The sequence below is a fragment of the Rhinoraja longicauda genome, chromosome 4 (genome assembly GCF_053455715.1).
Source record: "Rhinoraja longicauda isolate Sanriku21f chromosome 4, sRhiLon1.1, whole genome shotgun sequence".
Classification (NCBI taxonomy): Eukaryota; Metazoa; Chordata; class Chondrichthyes; order Rajiformes; family Arhynchobatidae; genus Rhinoraja; species Rhinoraja longicauda.
Window position 1 is genome coordinate 77,445,247 of NC_135956.1, and position 19,410 is coordinate 77,464,656.

Consider the following 19,410-nt stretch of genomic DNA (forward strand, 5'->3'; position numbering starts at 1 on the left):
GAGGAGTATGGGAATGGGATTATGTACTGAACAGGTTGGCATGGCCTGGGCACGCTAAATTGCTTCCCCACTTCCAGTCCACTTCCTTTGAATTCCCCATTTCACAGGATTGTATAAATTAGAAATAGACCACTCAGCTCCTTGAGTCTGCTCGACCATTCAATAAGATCATGATTCAACTTTGAAGGCGTTCTCCTCTCTCCGACTCTGGAGAAAATAGGTGGCATTTCGGGTCGAGACCCTTCTTCAGACAGAGAGTCAGGGGAAAGGTAAATGAGAGATAGATGGCGATATAGAGAGATGCAGAACAAATGAGTGAAAGATATGCAAAAAAGTAACGATGATCAAGGAAACGGTCGATTGTTAATTGTGGGCTAGGTGAAAACGACAATGAAACTCACCTGGACGACAGTGAAACTAGTACAATGACTAGGGTGGGGGAGGGATAGAAAGAGAGGGGATGCAAGAGTTTCTTGAAGTTAGAGAATTCAATATTCATACCGCTGGGTTGTAAGCAGCACAAACGAAATATGAGGTGCAGTTCCTCCAATTTGCATTTGGCCTCACTGACAGTGGAGGAGGCCCAGGACAGAAAGGTCAGTGTGGTGTGGGAATGGGAAGGCGAGTTAAAGTGTTTGGCAACCGGGAGATCATGTTGGTCCAGACGGACGGAGCGAAGGTGTTCAGTGAAGTGGTCGCCCAGTCTACATTTGGTTTCATCGATGTATAAGAGTCCACACCTGGAACAATGTATATAGTAGATAAGGTTGGAGGAGGTGCAAGTGAACCTCTGCTTAACCTGAAAGGACCACCAGGGTCCCTGGACAGAGTCGAGGGAGGAGTTATAAGGATTGTGGCTTTGCTCTAACTGTGTCACTCTGACGGTTCGCTAACTCGTTTCTCAAGAGGTCCATTGACATGGTACCAACATCATGCAGATTTCTTGCATTCACACAGGTAAATCTGTATCTTCACCTGCTGCGCCGTGACAGTTTTAGCAACTTTATTATTCATCCTAACGGAGAGGAACAGCCCCAGTGGAGATAAGGTAAGTCTCATGTAATTTACAATTTTTTGTTGGTTAATGCATTTAATTTGTTAAATGATTCCCGTGTCTACTGTTCTTAAAAAGTGATTTTATTTTTAAAAAACGTGTTGAAAATTAACTTAATGTTGCAGAGATATTCACAGATATTTTAAGTTCTCAGCAGTGAAATACCTGCTCCTTTAAAATTACACGTTCCATCCCCCATTCCCAGCCAGCCAAGGACACAACGTAACCAGCTGTCAAAGCGTTTGCAGGTATAGGTCACCACTCTACAGGGCCTTGCTGATCACAAATTATCTTCAGTGACCAAATAACCAATGTAGGTAGATACCTTGAGTGAGCAGCCTAGCATTCACTGAAGATACACTGAATAATCTCACAAATTGAATATTTACCTCTGGAAAGATCATTGTCCAACATTTTAAACCGTCAAGATGATGTGCCACTTTTTTGAGTCATTGGGGATCCTTATGGTGACTTTATTTATTTTGTTAGGAAGAGACTTGCACCATTTAAATTCAGTGAGTTTGAAGCGATAACAAAATATTCCCAAATTATAGTAGTATGTGGCGTGAAAGGAAACATGCTCCCAGTGAAGTGTGTATGCATTCATACATCTTCTACTCTCATCCTTTTTTCTGGTGGTGGTCACGTTTAGGAATTTGTTGGAGTCGACCAGGAGCACAACTGCATTTAGTAAATGGTATGCGCTATAACCATTGTGTGTTAATGGTGGAGGGAATGAAGTTTTAGGGCACAGCTCTAGTGCAAAGGAAGGCAGTTGCTTTGATCTGGATAGCGTTGAGGTCAAGTGTTTTTGGAGTGGGATTCATTCAAACTAGTGACGAGCAAACCATTGCACTCTGGGCTTGTACTTTGGAAAGACTTCGGGCAGTCAGACACTGAAGACACCTACACTCTGACATAGTATTGTTGTACTATTATTGTACTGACCTCGTACAATATCATAGCTATTATTGTACTGACCTAGTATTGACCAGATGTTTCTGGATATTGACCAGGATATTGATGAGGGGTGTATGAAGGAAGCTGGGAACGTCAAGGATAGCCGTCAATACTTATTCATTGATGGCTGTGTGTTACCTAGACGTTCTCACACACAGGCCGAGATGGAGGACTGCAAATGGAATTAAACGTTGTGCAATTAGCAAATATCCCCACTTCTGGCCCAGTGATGAGAAGATCCTTGGCCTGCCTGTCAGCTAGTTCCTTTCCCCTTCTCTGTCTGCTCATCTTCCACCCCTCAGTTCCCCATTTTCCTCCCCCCCCCCCTCTCTATTCCCTTACATCCACTATTCCTCCCTCTGATTCAACATCTTCAGTCCTTCAGACTTCCTTCTCAGATTCCACATCTGCTCCTTTTGACTTCACTTTACCTCCAGCCTTTTTTTACTACCTGCACCTATCTGCCAATAATCCCTCCTCACCTGAATCCACCTATCACTTGCTAGTTCTTGTCCCGACCCCTTCCCTTCACTTCTCTCTACCAGCTTTCTCGCCTTGATCAGTCTGAAGAGGATTGGTTTCCCGACCCAAAACATCACCTGTTGTTTTCCCTCCAGATGCTGCCTGGCCTGCTGAGTTCCTCCAGCACTTTGTGCTTTACTCAAGGTCACTGGTAAAGATGGTTGGGCCTAGGACACAAGGGACAACACTATGAGGAAGCCTTGCAGTGTTGTCCTGGGCTAGGATAAGTAACCTTCAATAATCACCAACATTCTCCTTCAGGCGAGATTATCACCAGCCTTCATTCCATTGCACACTCACGTTACTACTTTAGACTTTGCCGAAAGTACACTTTGCCCACCTGCAGCACCACAGTAACTATTGACATTAGCAGTGCTGGCTCGAAGGGCCGAATGGCCTCCTCCTGCACCTATTTTCTATGTTACACAAACATTTACTGCATTCTTGGTTCCTGAACCACTGAATAATGCAGATTCAGCACCAGTCAAATTCTACCAGTGTGCCTCTGCCACATTCTGCTACAAGAAGGCAGGCACCATGCAGGACCTTTCAGCCTGAAGGGCCTTGACAGTGGATGAGTCCTTATCCACCACTTTCCCCAAGTTCACCAGCTGTCGAAGCAGTGGCAGGGTGGGTAGAGTTGCTCTCTCACAGCACTGATCTCAGGTGCTGCCTGTGTGGAGTTTGCCCATTGTGGATTGTGATCGTGTGGGTTTCCTCCAGGTGCCTTGGTTTCCTTCCACATCCAGCGGATGTGCGGGTTGGTGCGTGTGTCCCAAGTGTGTAGGGAAGATGCAAAAATGGTATAACATGGAACTAGTGTAAACCGATCAATGGTCAGCATGGATTTGGTGGCCGATGGCTTGTTTCCATGCTGTATCTTTAAATAAATAAACTTTTGATATTTCAGTCCGGAAGACCATACCCAGTTTCAATCTGGCAGATTTTGTGGTTTATTTTAAGTAAATAGTTTAAGGGATTTTAATAAAATGGTTGCTGTTAGGAGCTTTGCATTTTTGACAGTTTTGGATCTTTAGCAGGGCAAAGACAGAAATGCTCAGAGTGTCACATTTCCGACATGCTTAGAAAACGATAAAAGTACAACAGCTGAAATTTCACAAGTTCAGCCAGACTCAGCTTCAAGAGATAGATAGTGGTAACCACATCCTTGGCGACTTCTTGATTTAGAAGGTCTTGTGTGAAGTCAGGAGCAATTCTCACAAAAGTGTTAGCTTGCTGCCGTCAAGGGGGTACGAAAATGATGGGAGAGAACACCACCTACTGCACAAGAGCTGCATGGCTGTACTGTGATGCTGTGCTGCTTTGGAGCTTAGGTACTCATGCTGATTCACTGCCAAAATCTTAAAGGCAGTAAGGTTGGTGGCTGGCATCTATCCATGTTAAGTTTGTATGTCCCATCATGACCCAAGGTTTACTTTAGTGCAACTCAATTTTTAAAAAAAGCAAAATTCAAAGGAATTAAATTTTATTAAACATCGCAATAACAGGATTCTTTATTTACAACAGCATTATTTAACATCAAGTAAGCAAATGACATCAGCAAAAGCAATATTTGTTAACAACTTGCATAAATGTATTTAATTTCTTTGAATATACCTAAATTGGCATAGAATGCTCACAATAAGGATACAAACATGGATGCCAGAAGAAAAAAAAGGTGTTTAGTGTGAACTAAAAAAAATACATCTCTGAACTTGCAAACACTGTAAGCCTTCTGCCGAAGAACCTTACTTTACATATTGCTTAGAATTTGCAATCTGCCAATATACACCACTCAGAGACTTGGGGGAGAAAAAAAAACCATTTTACAAATAGTGCCCCACTACTGACCACAAAAGGAACAAAGTTACATTGAAAAAAAACTAAGCAATAATCATGGGTCCATATTGCAGTAGGCAACCATTATTTCTAATTATCTGACAAAAAAAATTAATGACTGATGACACATCCAAAATTTTTACACAATTCACTATACAAACAATATAATACAACAAACAGCTGCTAGGAATATATAGGACATAAAAACATATCTAAGGCATTATGCTAAGTTATAGCATTTGAGGTTCCTGCACTGTACTAAGAAATTGACAGATCTTACAAAACAAAGTCAAGCTCTAAATGAAAAAGTAGACGGGATTTGCCTATCATTGAAAATCCATAGAATCGTTTGTGCAGAGAATTTGTCTGCATCCAATCAACAATCAACTGTGTAGAAATACTATAAAATGATGTTTAACCACACCAACACACCATGGCTTAGCTGTATTTTAAAATCAACTCAGTGAAATCTTTGGATTTTGCAAACGAAGCCGTATCGCCTTGCTTGTCTGCAACGTACAGCACTACATAGTTCTTAAATGTTAGTTTTGATTCCATACTTTACGTCTGTTAGAGGAAAAATGTTATGATTGAACATAATGCAATCAGAGAGATTTTGCTTCCCAATGAAAGTAGCTCCCATGATCCTCTTTCCAAGAGAGTAGACCTTTAAGCATTCAAATTTAGAGAAGATATAAATTTGGGTTACAGTGCACAGTTTAAATGATCGTGTGAAACAAACCTACCCCACCCTTCAGAGTTCTGTGTTTTAATCTTTTGGCTCTGTAGGTCACTACACAGTGGTTATTTGCACTATTCCAACAGTAATACACCCAGTCATAAACCATATATTTTAAATTAAAGCAAAGATACAAAATAGGATAAATACCGAAAGCTTATTAGATTATTACATGATGTTCCCATAGACATAAATGCAAAGGTCTAGGCTCTAAATGCTTGCAAAATTAAATGCCTGCATTTCAGAAAACTTTTCTAATTCACAGCAGTATTTACATAAAGCTATATACCAAAGCAATCTGAAACACAATGATGTTATCTGAACACACAGAAAGAATACATTTCTTTATCAAATGAACAATCTGCAGCTGAGATGTGGCAGCTCACCTTTCTAAAAGCAACTGTTGAGGCAAAAACAGGTCTGCATTCAGTGTCTGTACAGTGATCAATATGATCAGTGTGGGGTTTGGGCTTTAAATGACAGCATGCTCCATACAGCCTGACACACAAGCCACAGAGGTATCAGGACTCAGAATGTTACAGCTCAAGAGAGAAGCCATGTAATAAAACACCCGCTTCCAACCCATTCAACAAATTTTCCAATGTATTCATAATATTAGACTGAGAGAAGCTACATGGACCAGAGGAGCAGTTTGGAATTTTGGCATGATATTTGCACGTTTTGAAATTTTAAAAATGGTTGCAAAATATCTATCAGAAGAGCCAGTCAAGTTACTGGCTTTATAAATGCTACTGAAACAGGCTTGTTCACTACCTATCAAGGCATCATGATTCTTTATTTACAAAATAAACGAGACACTGCTGCCAAGGTATCTAATGTAATACTGTAGTACCTCACATTAAATCAGCAGCTTAAGAATTTTACTTCATCAAAATTCTACAAGTATGTAAAACATAATGCTCTCAAGTAAAAGTTATTGCTTGGTTACATACAGGCTCTTATTTAGCTAACTGCTTTCCAAAAGTCATCGCATCTTATTTTTACAAAATACTGTACCATATGAAAATGTTATGGCTGTTTGTGTTCTCTTATTTGTGGTGCCATCTGATCCTAGATCTACACAATTTTGCTTTTTGAAACTGCTGCTGACTTTAGGAAATTGTAATGAAGCACTGGGTTTCTGAAGCTTATCAAAACAGTCCGTCCTCTCAGCACAATAAAACTGCATTGAACAATTAGTTTAGAATAATAGGCTAGAAGAGTCTATAATACCTTTAAATTTTATGTCTCACAATGCAAGCATTACTCTCCCATGCATAAACTCAACTAAATACACCAGAAGCAAAGTCATGAGTGTAAAGTCATGAATTTAATAGTTATAACAATCTGGTCTAATATGCATAATAGGATAGCTTTGTTGGAACTAAACTGCATTGAATACTTTGCCTCGATGGAACCGCCGACATTGCAGTATTTGGTATATTGTGTGAGTAAACGTCACAATTATATCTGGTTAATTTTTCAAAGCTAAAAGCTTTTTAATGTCGACATAACAAATGCAGTATGGAAAAGACCCATACTAACCCCAAGCACACACATTAAAAGGAAACTCAACAAACTCTTAATAAATTTCAAATCTATTCACAATTGTCACTAGAATGGGTAGCCCAAGATACATTTGCTCAGAATTCTGTATTAAGTGTAAAAACCACATGACTTGATACCAGAAATGCAATAAACCAGGTAATGCAAATAATGGTTCTGCACACAAGATGGTATGCACCATTTAATGAGTTTCTTGTAAAACGTTGATCAAGTTTTACGTGCGTGACTCGTAATAGAAGCTCCTGCTCTTTGTACAGTTCGGTCCCAAACCAATTGATTGTTCAGGGACAATTAAAGAGTATAAAAAATATTAGATTAGTAATACTTTGCTAGATTAGAGACGCAACATTAAATTATTATGAATCAGCAGTGAGGCCAGACACAGGATGCCACCTATTTCAGAAATCCAGTAAAAAAAAGTTATCTCCTGAAGATTCTCATTTCTGCATTAGTTCTTAGCTAGCTGCCTGTATACCTGTGTTTGCTTTTATCAATGAAGATGAACAACTTATTACCCGAAGAACACATTGTACAAAATGGGAAAGCAAGGTACACCAAGAAAAGGAGAGAATAAATTTGATCTTTGCTTTTGTTATTTTGCCATCGCAGAATTCTTTGAAAATATAGAAGTGGAGAAATCCTTAGCAAATTTCAGCGATGCTCCTGAACTCCACCCAGCACCCGGGCCTGTCTGTGGGAGAGTGTGGGTCATACTGCTCATCTCTGGTGGACAGAGATAAGGCCAGCAAGGGAGAATGGTCTGCAAGAGGCCAACCTGTCACTTTAGAAATGCCAATACTGCTGCCACTAAGGTAAGAAACACAACCTAAGAGAGGCAAACAGTAATGCTCAGAAGGGTAGATAGTGAAGGAGAGAAGGAAGCTCCAAGGAGGCTAATTTCATGTAGGGATTTTTTTTGTAAGAATACCAGATGTTGCTAGGAGAATAGTAATATGGACTGAGTGAACAACATACATTTGCAATGAGGATATGACTACAAATTCCTGCCTTTTTTAAAGATGGGTTATGCAGCTAGTGGTGGGATTGAATTGTGGCTATGGGCTTTCCTGAGACAGTCCGAAGGACTGAGAGAAACCTATTCTGCATTTTGGGCACGGGTAGGGACATAGGTCTCCATCGCTGATAGGCCGTGGGAGCTAGCACGGAGATTTGACCTGAATGTGAATGAAAGAAAGTAGTAAACATGAGCCACAGATTTGTTAACCTTACTAGATCTGTAACATGGCAAGGATCAAAATGATCTTATTCACTGCTATGTAATTGTTAAGATGATTTGGTAATTTTGTGTTTTCCGTCGACATGTAACAATTACTGTCAGATAGGTTATTCTGGTGTGAGAGGTGGGGCTCTACAGTGCTGATAACGTTTTTAATAGGTAGCCTCAGTCTGCAGAGCCAAATGATAATATTTCAATGTAATGAAAAACAGTCAGATAAAATTCATGCACCCTGGATATTGAGCCATGACTGCAGAACACACAGAGCATGAAGAGATAATGCACCAAAACACCTTTGCTAACACACTAACAAACCACCAGGTCTATTCCCCATTTGGTTTTATGAAAAACATAAAAACAATTTCATATTCCATTTAGATACCTTCCAAACCAAATTCTTTATTCTTACATTATTCAGCTTATTGGTAAGTTTATTTATATTCACAGCAGAACCTTTTAAAGAAAGGCTTCATTTCTAAATACTGTTGATGGGAAACATGGCTGAAAGCCTGCACACTGGATTAAATAGCAGAAAAGTCAGCAACCACTGAAGATCAAAAAAAAGCGCAAAGAGCTGATCATTCTGCAAAACGACGATAGAAATACATTCATCGGACAAGGTTCAAAGCCGATGTCAATCTGTTGTGAGGACAGACTTAAGTCACACTTATGGTGAATGCAATTAATGGACAAAGCAACTTCGGTAGGCAAGTACGTTGCTACTGAGGAGCCTGTCACTCTGTTAGCAACACTTGTAACAGGAATTTCTCTGAGACTGGCTGAGAGTTCAATTGGCTGCTGCACTTTTCTTGGCTTGATCTGGTGGAGCTTGTTTGTTGGTATAATTGTTACCACCTAAATGTTGACCTTGCACTGTACATCAGCAAGCACGTGGACCTTCTGGACCTAGTTGAAGACAGGAGGAATAGTAATCCAGAGGGTCAACAATATTTCTGCAAGATTGAAAAGCATGAAATACATTTTTAATTAACAGAAACAAAACACAATATACCATTATAAAGAGTAAAAGCAGTGGATTCAGAACAGTAAGTGACTTTGGATAATGAGAAACCAACTATTTTTTCCAGTCTTTATGCTTGTTTTAGACACTTGTTAAACATAGTTTGCATATCATATAATAATTTTTCTAAATGCTTGAATTATTATGCTCAAATCATTAAAAAAACCTCAATGATATTAAAACCTTTACAGTGCATTCATTATGTGCAGTATATACTTGATATTTTTAGTTTACATTTCTTGCTTTGTGTCCTAATTAAGGGTATGTGCAGGAGCAGTATTTAACAAGCCAGGACTGGATAAACAATATTAGTTTAAATGTTTTAAAATATAACATTTTTAGTGAACTCATCCCTGCTTTAAAAAAAACTATAGACTGAATTGAATGGATTTTTAAAAAACAGGAATGTGTTTTGACTTTTTGCTTTTACTATTCACTATTAGTTAATAAATCTCTGTTGTACTAATGGAACACAATTAATTATTTATTGCAACTGGTTATTTTAGCACTCTTGCAATAAATCTTTCCTCCTGAAATTTAAAAAAAAGTAAAATTCACATCAGCAGCAACAACTATCATCCAAAAGGCAACTTGTGTGCTAAATATTTAATGTTACCTGTTATTTTAAGATTTGTAATTTAGCAATAAAAGCCGGTAACACAATAACATTCCACCATTGAAGCTTGGCTTCAATTCAACTTAGATTGAGGAGATAAGATTACCTCTTTTATCCAAATGCAAATTAACTAGAATTTATTTAAGGAATTAATCCATAGGACAAATGAGCAATTTCAGATAGACATTTGGGATGAGAAATTAAACAATCCTCACTTTGGTGCTGTGCTGAAAGAGTCACAGCAGGTATGATGCTTTTTCCTATTCCTGCCATCTATGAGGCGGGGCCTCCCAGTTGCCAATACACTAACTCCCCTTACCATATGACCTTTCTGTCCTGGGCCTCCTCCACTATCAGTGAGGCCAAATGCAAATTGGAGGAACAGCACCTCATATTTTGCTTGGGCAGCTTACAACACAGCGGTATGAGTATTGATTTCTCTAAATTCAAGTAACCCTTGCATTCCCTCTCTCTTGGTCCCTCCACACCCTCGTCATCCTACTAGTTTCACTGCCGTCCTGCTTAATTTCACCTTTTTACTTTCTAGTTTCATTCGTTATCACCTTCTTCACAGCAACAGTGAACCATTGTGGGCTCCACCTTTCCTTGATCATTTTAATACAAAGGCACTAGTAGAGAATACAAATAACTCTGAACTTTGACAATATATAAGAAATAACTAAGGAAGTGACCAGAAACAAAACCTATTTATAGGATTTCTCTAGGAAATCTAGCAACTATTTAAAGAGCATTCTCTAGCAACTATTTAAAGAGCATTAAGATGTAAATTCTTAAGATTATACATAACATCAGCATAATATGTACTACAAATTTATATTGATGTAGTCAAGGGTTTTACAGAGTTATAAACTGGGCATTAGATGATGTACATTAGGTTCAAGAATTAATTGTGCACTTGTAAAACTAATTACCTTGTGATCCAGCCACGTCTCTTAACTGAATATCCACTTTAATAATTTATCTACTTCACAATACACTCAAAGAACGCTTATTATGACTTTAATTGTATTTGGGTAGTCATGGTACTGAATGTGAAGACATATTAAGAGCTAAAAGCAAATCAGAATGCTCAGTGAAAGTGTACAACTTTAATGATGCTCACGTGTCTACAAACTCTGTGAAAACATTTAGTAAAAACAGAACATCTATGACAGAGGATACATTGCTCCTACTGTAAAATCTATGAGTGTGGTTAAGTTTACAAGTCCCCGTCCCCCCCCCCCCCGGAAAAAGTGACCATAAATAGCATTTTGAGGCTTAACTCCATTTGCACATTTCGCTTGATAGTTAAGAAAATAAAGACCGAAAGGACCAACATTTTGCTGGGGGCATCGTTCAGATAATCAGGTAACTTTTTTCGCAATTTCCACTAATTTTGTCAATATTCTTTGACTGCTGGAAATCTTACTGCCCTGACAACCGCCGGTCAGATCCTGAAATTCACCCATTTACCAAACCTCCTGTGCCAAGTACGTATTTTGAACTTCCAAATTTGCTTCATGCATGTACAATAGATTATTTTTATGAGGGTAATTGGGCCTTTGTTATGTTAGTATGGACAAAGTAAAAAATAAACTACCAATGTTATTAAACCATTAGCCCGTTTAACGTTTAAGTGATCAAGAACAGGCTCAATGTCATCCATCAAAGCAATGCTTACTAAAAGCAAGGTTACAAATGTTCCCTGTGAATAGACTCTCTCATTGTGTCAGGTTATGTGGTTTGAGCCACAATATAGCAATTTACTATTACATTAGAACAACCCAGGTATTAAGCGAGGTTTGACAGAGCTTTTCAAAGATTACTGGATGTTATTCTTATTAATATGCCAACACACTTTAAAAATAGTTGTCTTTTTAAATGTTACACAGTATTACAATAAATTAACCAGTTACATGCATGGTGGTTTTATATAACACCTGCAACACCAAAAAACCCCTACTTTTTACCATGTTTTCCAAACTGCCTTTTTCTGAGTATCAAGATCCTTTTCAAATGGCTAATATCTCGTTAAATAGAATGTGAAATGCCCAGTGTTAATGCAAAACCATTACACTGAACAGGTATGAAGAAATCAAACTTGCCTGTTCCATCAACTCTCTCTGCTGCTTATTAATCAAAGTTTTCTTCAGAGCAATTGACCGCAGACTGATCAGTCACTGAGTTAATGTTTGCCCATTTACTTTTAACTCTAATAGTTCAGTGTATTTCAATACCTGGATACTCATGAAATAAATCTTGTTTCCCTTGCCCTTCCTGATGTGTAGGGATGGGCGCATCTAGCTTGTTGGATTTTGCATTCAAGGATACGTGCTAGTAAATGAAACCATTCTTGTTTTTTAATATATATATATCCTTACAGATACCGCAAATATCTGTAGCTTTCAGGTTTTAGTGTAAAAATATGGAGAAAATCAGTTTGCAAATGTGGATACTATGAGATCTGAACATGCAGTTAAATGGGAACTCAACTATTTAAAGCAGAGTGGAGACTGTGGATGCTGTAACCTGGAGCAAAAATTAAATTGCTGGGGGAACTCAGCGAGTCAGGCATCATCTGCGGAGGGAGAGAGATGGTCGTCTTTTCGAGACCCTAGATGAGGACTGAATGTGCACAAGGAAGATGCCCAGTATGCAGAAGGGAAAGGGGGATGTGGGGGGCAGTAGGTGATAGGTAGAACCAGATAGGGAGCTATTATAAGCTGATGGAACCAGGTTGTGGAGAGGTGAGGAGAGGTTTTGTGACAGAGGCTGGTAAGTGATGGGTGGAAACAAACCTTGTTTCATTTAACCCCTTTTTAATTTGTTCATTGCAGCACAACTCTAATAAATCTTTATTGTTCCATGTTTCCTGCTCACTCTTTAAACTTATCAATGTTTTTTTGGTGTTGCAGGTGTTATATAAAACCACCATGCATGTAACTGATCCAATAAACATTGTTTTTTTGTCTCCTGAGTCTGTCATGGAGAAATGGGATGGAAAAATGTTCAAGTCTATGGCGATTTATGTTGGCAACAGAGTATCGATTCCATTAATGTTTGAGAAGGTTATCTCAGACCTTATTCTCAAGTGATACTGGGCTTGTGCTGGGTGTCTTTTTATGCTGACTAACTTGGAAAAAAGTGCAAAAACGGATTCCTTTGGTTGAAAATCCTTCAGCCAAGAAAGACAATACTTTAACCATATTCTGTTCAACCACCTCAGCTGAATAAGGAGATGTACATGTCACCCATTCCTTCTCTCCAGAGATGCTGCCTGTCCCGCTGAGTTACTCCAGCATTTTGTGTCTATCTAAGGATATATAGGGGTTTAGGGTACTGCTCAGCTCCGAGGTCAGAATCTCCGCCTCACCCGGTTACCAAACAACACAGTTCTGCGACGTTGCAATACAAATTCAATAAAAAGATAACTGCAGAATAAAATTAAGAACGTGGCAGATAGCGCAAATACTGGGTCCTCAAGGTGCATTATGTAAAGAACACAGAACAGTTCAGGGACAGACCCTTTGGCACACAATATCATGCCAAACATTATGCCAGGTTAAACTAATTTCCTCTGCCAGTGACCCATATTTCTCCATTCACTGCATATTGACGTGGTTGGCATGGGACACTCATCTAGAGTAGGAATGTGCAATGCTTGTGCGGATTGCTTCAGCTCTTAAGGCCTACACCGAGAATCTATCGCAGGCAAGACTTTAGCAAAATGGGTTCCCATTACTCAGCACTTCCCCCATATCTGCATCATACTTCCCCCATCCCACACCTACAAATGATCACCTTCCACAATCTCCTATCTTGACCGTCCACTGCCATTAATCTCCGGCCTATCCCATCCCCAATAGATTTCCTGTCTGATCCAACCTCTCCCATCCACCGCCACCAATTTCTTGCCCCATCCCCATCTCCTCCTTTGCCATATTTCAGTCCAATATTTATTCATACACATTAGGGACAATTGTAAATTGTCCAAGTTAGTCAACATAACAAGGCACCTACCACAAGCCCAGTATCACTTGAGAATAAGGTCTCTGTTCTTTAAGTAGTTATTTACTTTGTGAGAGGCATCACACTGAAGAACACACTAATCAATTTGGAGGGTGGGTGGGGAAAGGAGTGAGAAACACTAAAGCTGTTTGGTTTTCATCTGCACATGTTCAGCAGAGTCAGTATTAAATACTGATTATACATGCTTGAACTGATCTTCCCCACCCTATGCTAGGAACTAAGACCGACGATTGGATTTAGCCAGAGTTTGGAGCAGAAATCAAACCAAAGACCATCCATAGGTATACACAAAAAGGTGGAGTAACTCAACGGGTCAGGCAGCATCTCTGGAGAAAAGGAATAGGTGATGTTTTGGGTTGAGATCCTTCTGCAGTCCCCTCTTACACAAAGACCATCCAGATCAGTTACCCGCTAGATAAATTCACTGAGCCACCAGTTGAAATGCAATAGACCAATAATGCCTCTGATTATAAAAAAGCTGGAAGAAACCTCTCCCCACCTCAGGTTCTTTGCACTCGTGACAGAAAATCTTCAAAGCCTGGTCCTAACTATCCATTACATAGAAATAACAAAGAAAATATAAATTCTGTGCGATTCATTGTAACTGCTTAAGGCAGTAATATAAGAAAAACTTTGCCTGATATTTCTGAGTGTAATTTAAAGTGACTGGCTACTATACATTAGTTGGAATGAAAAATATTGCCTGCCTTCTGTGGTAGCAGTTTCACCTTGCTGATAGGCAGTCAAAGCCCTTTAAACACCCAAGTTAAAAGAGTACAAAAAATAAAATAAATGAAAAGTACAATGAAACACTACCAAGTTTAACTAAAATCATCACAATATGGTAAAATAAGCCAAACACTTACTGATACCTTATCCACACGATCCATAACATTATTCAAATTAACTGGACCATTGATTACATCCCTGCCCCTCTAGTTCCAAGCACAAATCTGGACACAAATATTCATGCCTTTCTCGTACATGCTGCTGTTTGCTTAGTTAATGTTGGAGTCTTTCTGCAAAGGCTGATTGTAACTGTTTGCATTCCACATTTAATACTATTACTCACATTCATATTTGAAATGTTTTCCAATGCAAAGTATTTTTACAGATAAGTCCTTTCATGACATTAAAATGTTATGCCTTTCTCTAGCCTTTGGTAAGACGCATCTGTTGAGATCTCAGCAACTTGACTACTGTTCCAAAATTGAGCTGTTAATGCACCAGTATTGAATTCCACTGATATTGGGAAAACACTGTCCATTTCTTACCTGTTCAGCACCCATAGAGGACAATCCTGATGTAGGCACAGAGGTCATGCTAATCTGCCCTGCCATCTGATTCATGTTGCTCATACCAGCAGCATTGGTTGCCATAGAAACACTGATATTCATGTTGTTGCTGTACATGCTGGTGTTTGCCTGTTGTCCAAACTGTGGTGGGGACGGCTGTGAAAACATGCTATATTAGAAGAGGGGGAAAACAAAAATCATATATTAGATTAAGTACATTTCCCTAAGATTGTTACTACTTGGGACAGTGAGATCTGCATCCAATGGGATCCCACTACTGGCCACATCTTCCCATTTCCTAACTTGACACCATTTAAATAATAATCTGCCTTCCCGTTCTTACCACCAAAGTGGATAACCTCACATTTATCCACATTAAACTGCATCTGCCATGCATCTGCCCACTCACACAACCTGTCCAAGTCACCCTAATCCTCATAGCATCCTCCTCACAGTTCACACTGCCACCCAGCTGTGTGTCATCCACAAATTTGCTAATGTTACTTGTAATCCCTTCATCTAAGTCATTAATGTATACTGTAAATAGCTGCGGTCCCAGCACCGAGCCTTGCGGTACCCCACTAGTCACTGCTTGCCATTCTGAAAGGGACCGTTAATCCCTACTCTTTGTTTCCTGTCTGCCAACCAATTTCTATCCATGTCAGCCACCTACCCCCCAATCCCCACTCCTTTCTGCTTTCCGCAGAAACTGTTCCCTCCGCAACTCTCTGGTCAACTGGTCCCTTCCCACCCAAACCACCCCATCCCCAGGTACTTTCCCCAGCAACCGCAGAAGATGCAACACCTGTCCCTTTACCTCTCCCCTCGACTCCATCCAAGGACCCCGACAGTCTTTCCAGGTAAGGCAGATGTTCACCAGTACCTCCTCCAACCTCATCTACTGTATCCACTGTTCTAGGTGTCAACTCCTGTACATCGGCAATACCAAGCAGAGGCTCGGCGATTGTTTCGCTGAGCACCTCCGCTCAGTCCGCCTTAACCTACCTGATCTCCCGGTTGCTCAGCACTTTAACTCCCCCTCTCATTCCCAATCTGACCATTGTGGCCTGGGCCTCCTCCATTGTTAGAGTGAGGAGCAGTGCAAATTGGAGGAACAGCACCTCATATTTCACTTGGGTAGCTTACACCCCAGCGGCATGAACTTTGATGTCTCTAACTTCAGATAGTTCCTGCTTTCCCTCTCTCTCTCCATCCCCTCCCCTTCGCAGTTCTCCCACCAGTCTTACTGTCTCCGACTACATTCTATCTCTGTCCCGCCCATTCCACTGACATCAGTCTGAAGAAGGGTCTCAACCCAAAACATCACCCATTCCTTCTCTCCAGAGATGCTGCCTGTCCCGCTGAGTTACTCCTGCATTTTGTGACTACTTGGGTCATATCCGTCAGTGAGTCTTGCAATGGGTGGGCACACTTTTCATACAGTAGACAACAAGGGCACTATCTGCCAAACCTTTGAGTCACAATGAAGGTGCTTACACTTTCACTCTTCGATCCTCGTTGATGCTTTAATCAGATCCAGACAGAATTACTCCACCACTCTTCTGTGGACTATACTCAATGGATAAACACTACTTGCTCAAAATGGAGAACCCATTCCATATAAAATTTCACAGGTCAATCATGCTTGGCCTCATTAAACTACACTGCTCCTTACCTCAACTATCTATATAAACCTTGGTTCATTTCAAAAGGCAAACTTTGCAGTAGAATAGTTAGAAATATACAAAGACTTCTAGGAACTAAACAGTTTTGCAAAAATATCTCCAACAATTGATATTTTTAAGTCACACAACTTAAATCCCACTCCTCTCCATCACAGAAAGAATTACAGCCCTTAATAATATCACCCCCCACTAAAAAAAAGATATGGGTTAAATTGAACAGCTAACATACCCAAAGGGGATGTTATATAAACACTGTTTACTTTCCTCCATGATTCAACCACTCCACTTTACAAAAGCACATATTTTGGTCAGCAAATTTGTAACCGAACTAAGACTTTTTTAAAAATCTTAGAAGTTAGAAAGATTAAAAAGAATTAATTTATTGCAAATCCCACCTCGGATGTATTTGCATTAATCTGTTTTCCCACCCTCCCTCTGTAATGGAATCATGAAGATGGTGGGAAAGTACCTGTTTCCGTTCATGCTTCCCTGTGGCCAGCCATTAATCTCCGAGGGTGACTGGTAGGTGGGTGTAGGTTGAGACTGCTGTATCATTGAACTCTGTGTATGGCTCATCCTTGGGGACATTAATGGGCTTTGGGGGGTGGTAGCCCCAGCAAATCCTGCATCAGACTGCTGATTCATTCCTGTGATTGAACGAACGCCATAAAGCAATTTTGAACCATATATAGTTTAAAGAACAATTTTATAATATATACTTTATGCATTTAAAAAATATATCAACATTTCTCCTTTGATGACAATGAGCAAAATTGACAAAAGTCCAAATAAATGTCAACATGGCTGATAGCCTTTTTTTCTCCTCAACACTGCACACAACCAATGAATTTACCATGAGGAATGAAAGCCAATTATTAATTTTTTAAATGTATCCATTGCTGTAGTTACATTTTGGCTCTGTCCTCAGAAATACCTTGGTAAAAAATTGCAAACTGAAAGCACCAAACAATCAGACTTCTATATTCTCAATCGGTTAATGAATGCCTAGCACATTTAAAAAATGAATTTTGATATGTTAAATTGATGCATCCACATAACGAAATATAAAGAGCTTGTTAAAAATTAACGCATGATATCTCATATCTGTCACAATACAGTCAGTAGTTTATTCTGCTCTGTTTATCTATTTCTCACTGCACTGAGGAAATCTTCATTTGCCTCTTCATTATAGGCATAAACATTTAAAATTTTCATTTGGTTCCATTAAAAATCTCTCATACACCATCACAGTAACAAATTCCCTTGAGCATCTGCTTTAACAGTCTGAAGTGGTAAATTGTCCCTAGGAATTTAGAAAGATGGACACACGCAGGAATTAAATGATGTTAAGTTAATGTGAAGATTAACTCCCCAAGAAATCAAACAGGGAAGTGAATGAATGCAACTAAAAAGCATTTATTTTTCATTATGTCAACATTCAGTTTCTGCAATTTAATTGTGAACATTTTTTAACAGCGGCATTAAAAACCTCAAACCTAAAACTAGCCTTTTTCATGCATCATAAAAGGTAGCTCAATGTGGACACATGGTCATAAATTATTGCCACGGCCATAGAAGGGACTCCAACAAAATTGTTAGGTGTTGATGAAGTGTCTCCTTTAAGCAGCTATGTAAGTGACTTTAAAAAAAAACAAAACTTGAAAGTAATTTCTATTCAATTAATCTTTCCCCCTTGTGTACCTTGCATTATGCTTCCTATTCACATAACCTGTCAATTTTGCAGACATTGCAATCTAGGCTTACTCTAACACTCCCCAGAGTTAAGGGCTACTGAACAAGAACTTTACATGTGAATAATATCCAAGCTAAATTGTCTCATTGAAAAGGGGCACATTTAGAAATCAGATCTCCTTAGCAGTTTTTCCTTAACAACAATGCACAGAATTTACATCTGTGGATCCTACGTGCCAATGGATGTCAAATCAATAGGGTACTGGGATTGTGGACGAGAATATTGGATGAACTAAATTAATTCCCATTCCTTATTTTTCTGTAACATTTCATTGAAATTAAAATGTTGCATGCAAAAATGTTTAGTTCATTTTTATTCCCATTATTATAAGATTCTATGTCTACATTTATAACACGGAGTTTATCATAATTATAACACCAATCACACTCTGCAGACAAGACAACAGAAGTTTGTTACTGCCAATCAACAAAAGAGAGGTTTACAAAACCATTGAATTAGTTACACTTGGGGCTGTAACATCCGACTTCACTAATGTTTAAACCTCAATTTTGTGGGCAAATATATCACAAAATGTGTGAAAGCACTCCAATAAATAAAAGTAATTTTTTTTCTGCCATAAAAAAACCGTTAGAAGTCTCATGAGAGTTTTCTTCACAAGGAGAATGACTGTATTTATATTATCCTTTGAATACTCACAACATAGATTATTCTCAATAACAAAACCATAGAGAACATTAACCTCGAGAAGAAAGTTTAAATTAGGAATTTAGGTTCAAAAGAAAAATTAATAGTGAAATTAAGTAATCTCTGAAATTTGTTCTAACGTTTAATTGCTTAAACTGATTTAATAATACATCACAAATATGTAACTAAAGCTTTTATAGGCATATAAAGTATGACCCCAGGAAATGTTTCACAGCAATTCAACATAAATCAATTCTGCTCAATCAAGTTTACAAATTTGTAAATTGCAATGTTTACTATAACAACAAAATGCTACTCAGTTTTGCAAGTCTAGTAGTTCACTGCAAAAAATCTACTGTATCCTGTATCAATGTGCTGTCAGTAAGCAAAACGTCATAAAAATCTCCCCCTTATTGAAAATATATAATCCAACTACTTTGGATTCTTAA

General features: G+C 39.0%; 1 protein-coding gene across 18 annotated transcripts in view; it reads right to left on the reverse strand.

Annotated features, from left to right (window-relative positions):
• Positions 1-4,036: 4,036 nt before the first annotated feature.
• Positions 4,037-19,410, reverse strand: part of ncoa2 (nuclear receptor coactivator 2) — a 244,572-nt gene continuing 229,198 nt past the window's right edge. For all 18 annotated transcript variants that reach the window (XM_078398135.1, XM_078398134.1, XM_078398129.1 and 15 more), the window contains 3 exons: positions 17,033-17,210; positions 14,858-15,047; positions 4,037-8,823 (listed from right to left, as the gene is read on the reverse strand). In XM_078398135.1, coding sequence (XP_078254261.1) covers positions 8,773-8,823; positions 14,858-15,047; positions 17,033-17,210 — 419 coding nt within the window. In that variant the 3' untranslated portion in view covers positions 4,037-8,772. The remainder of the gene's footprint in view (positions 8,824-14,857; positions 15,048-17,032; positions 17,211-19,410) is intronic.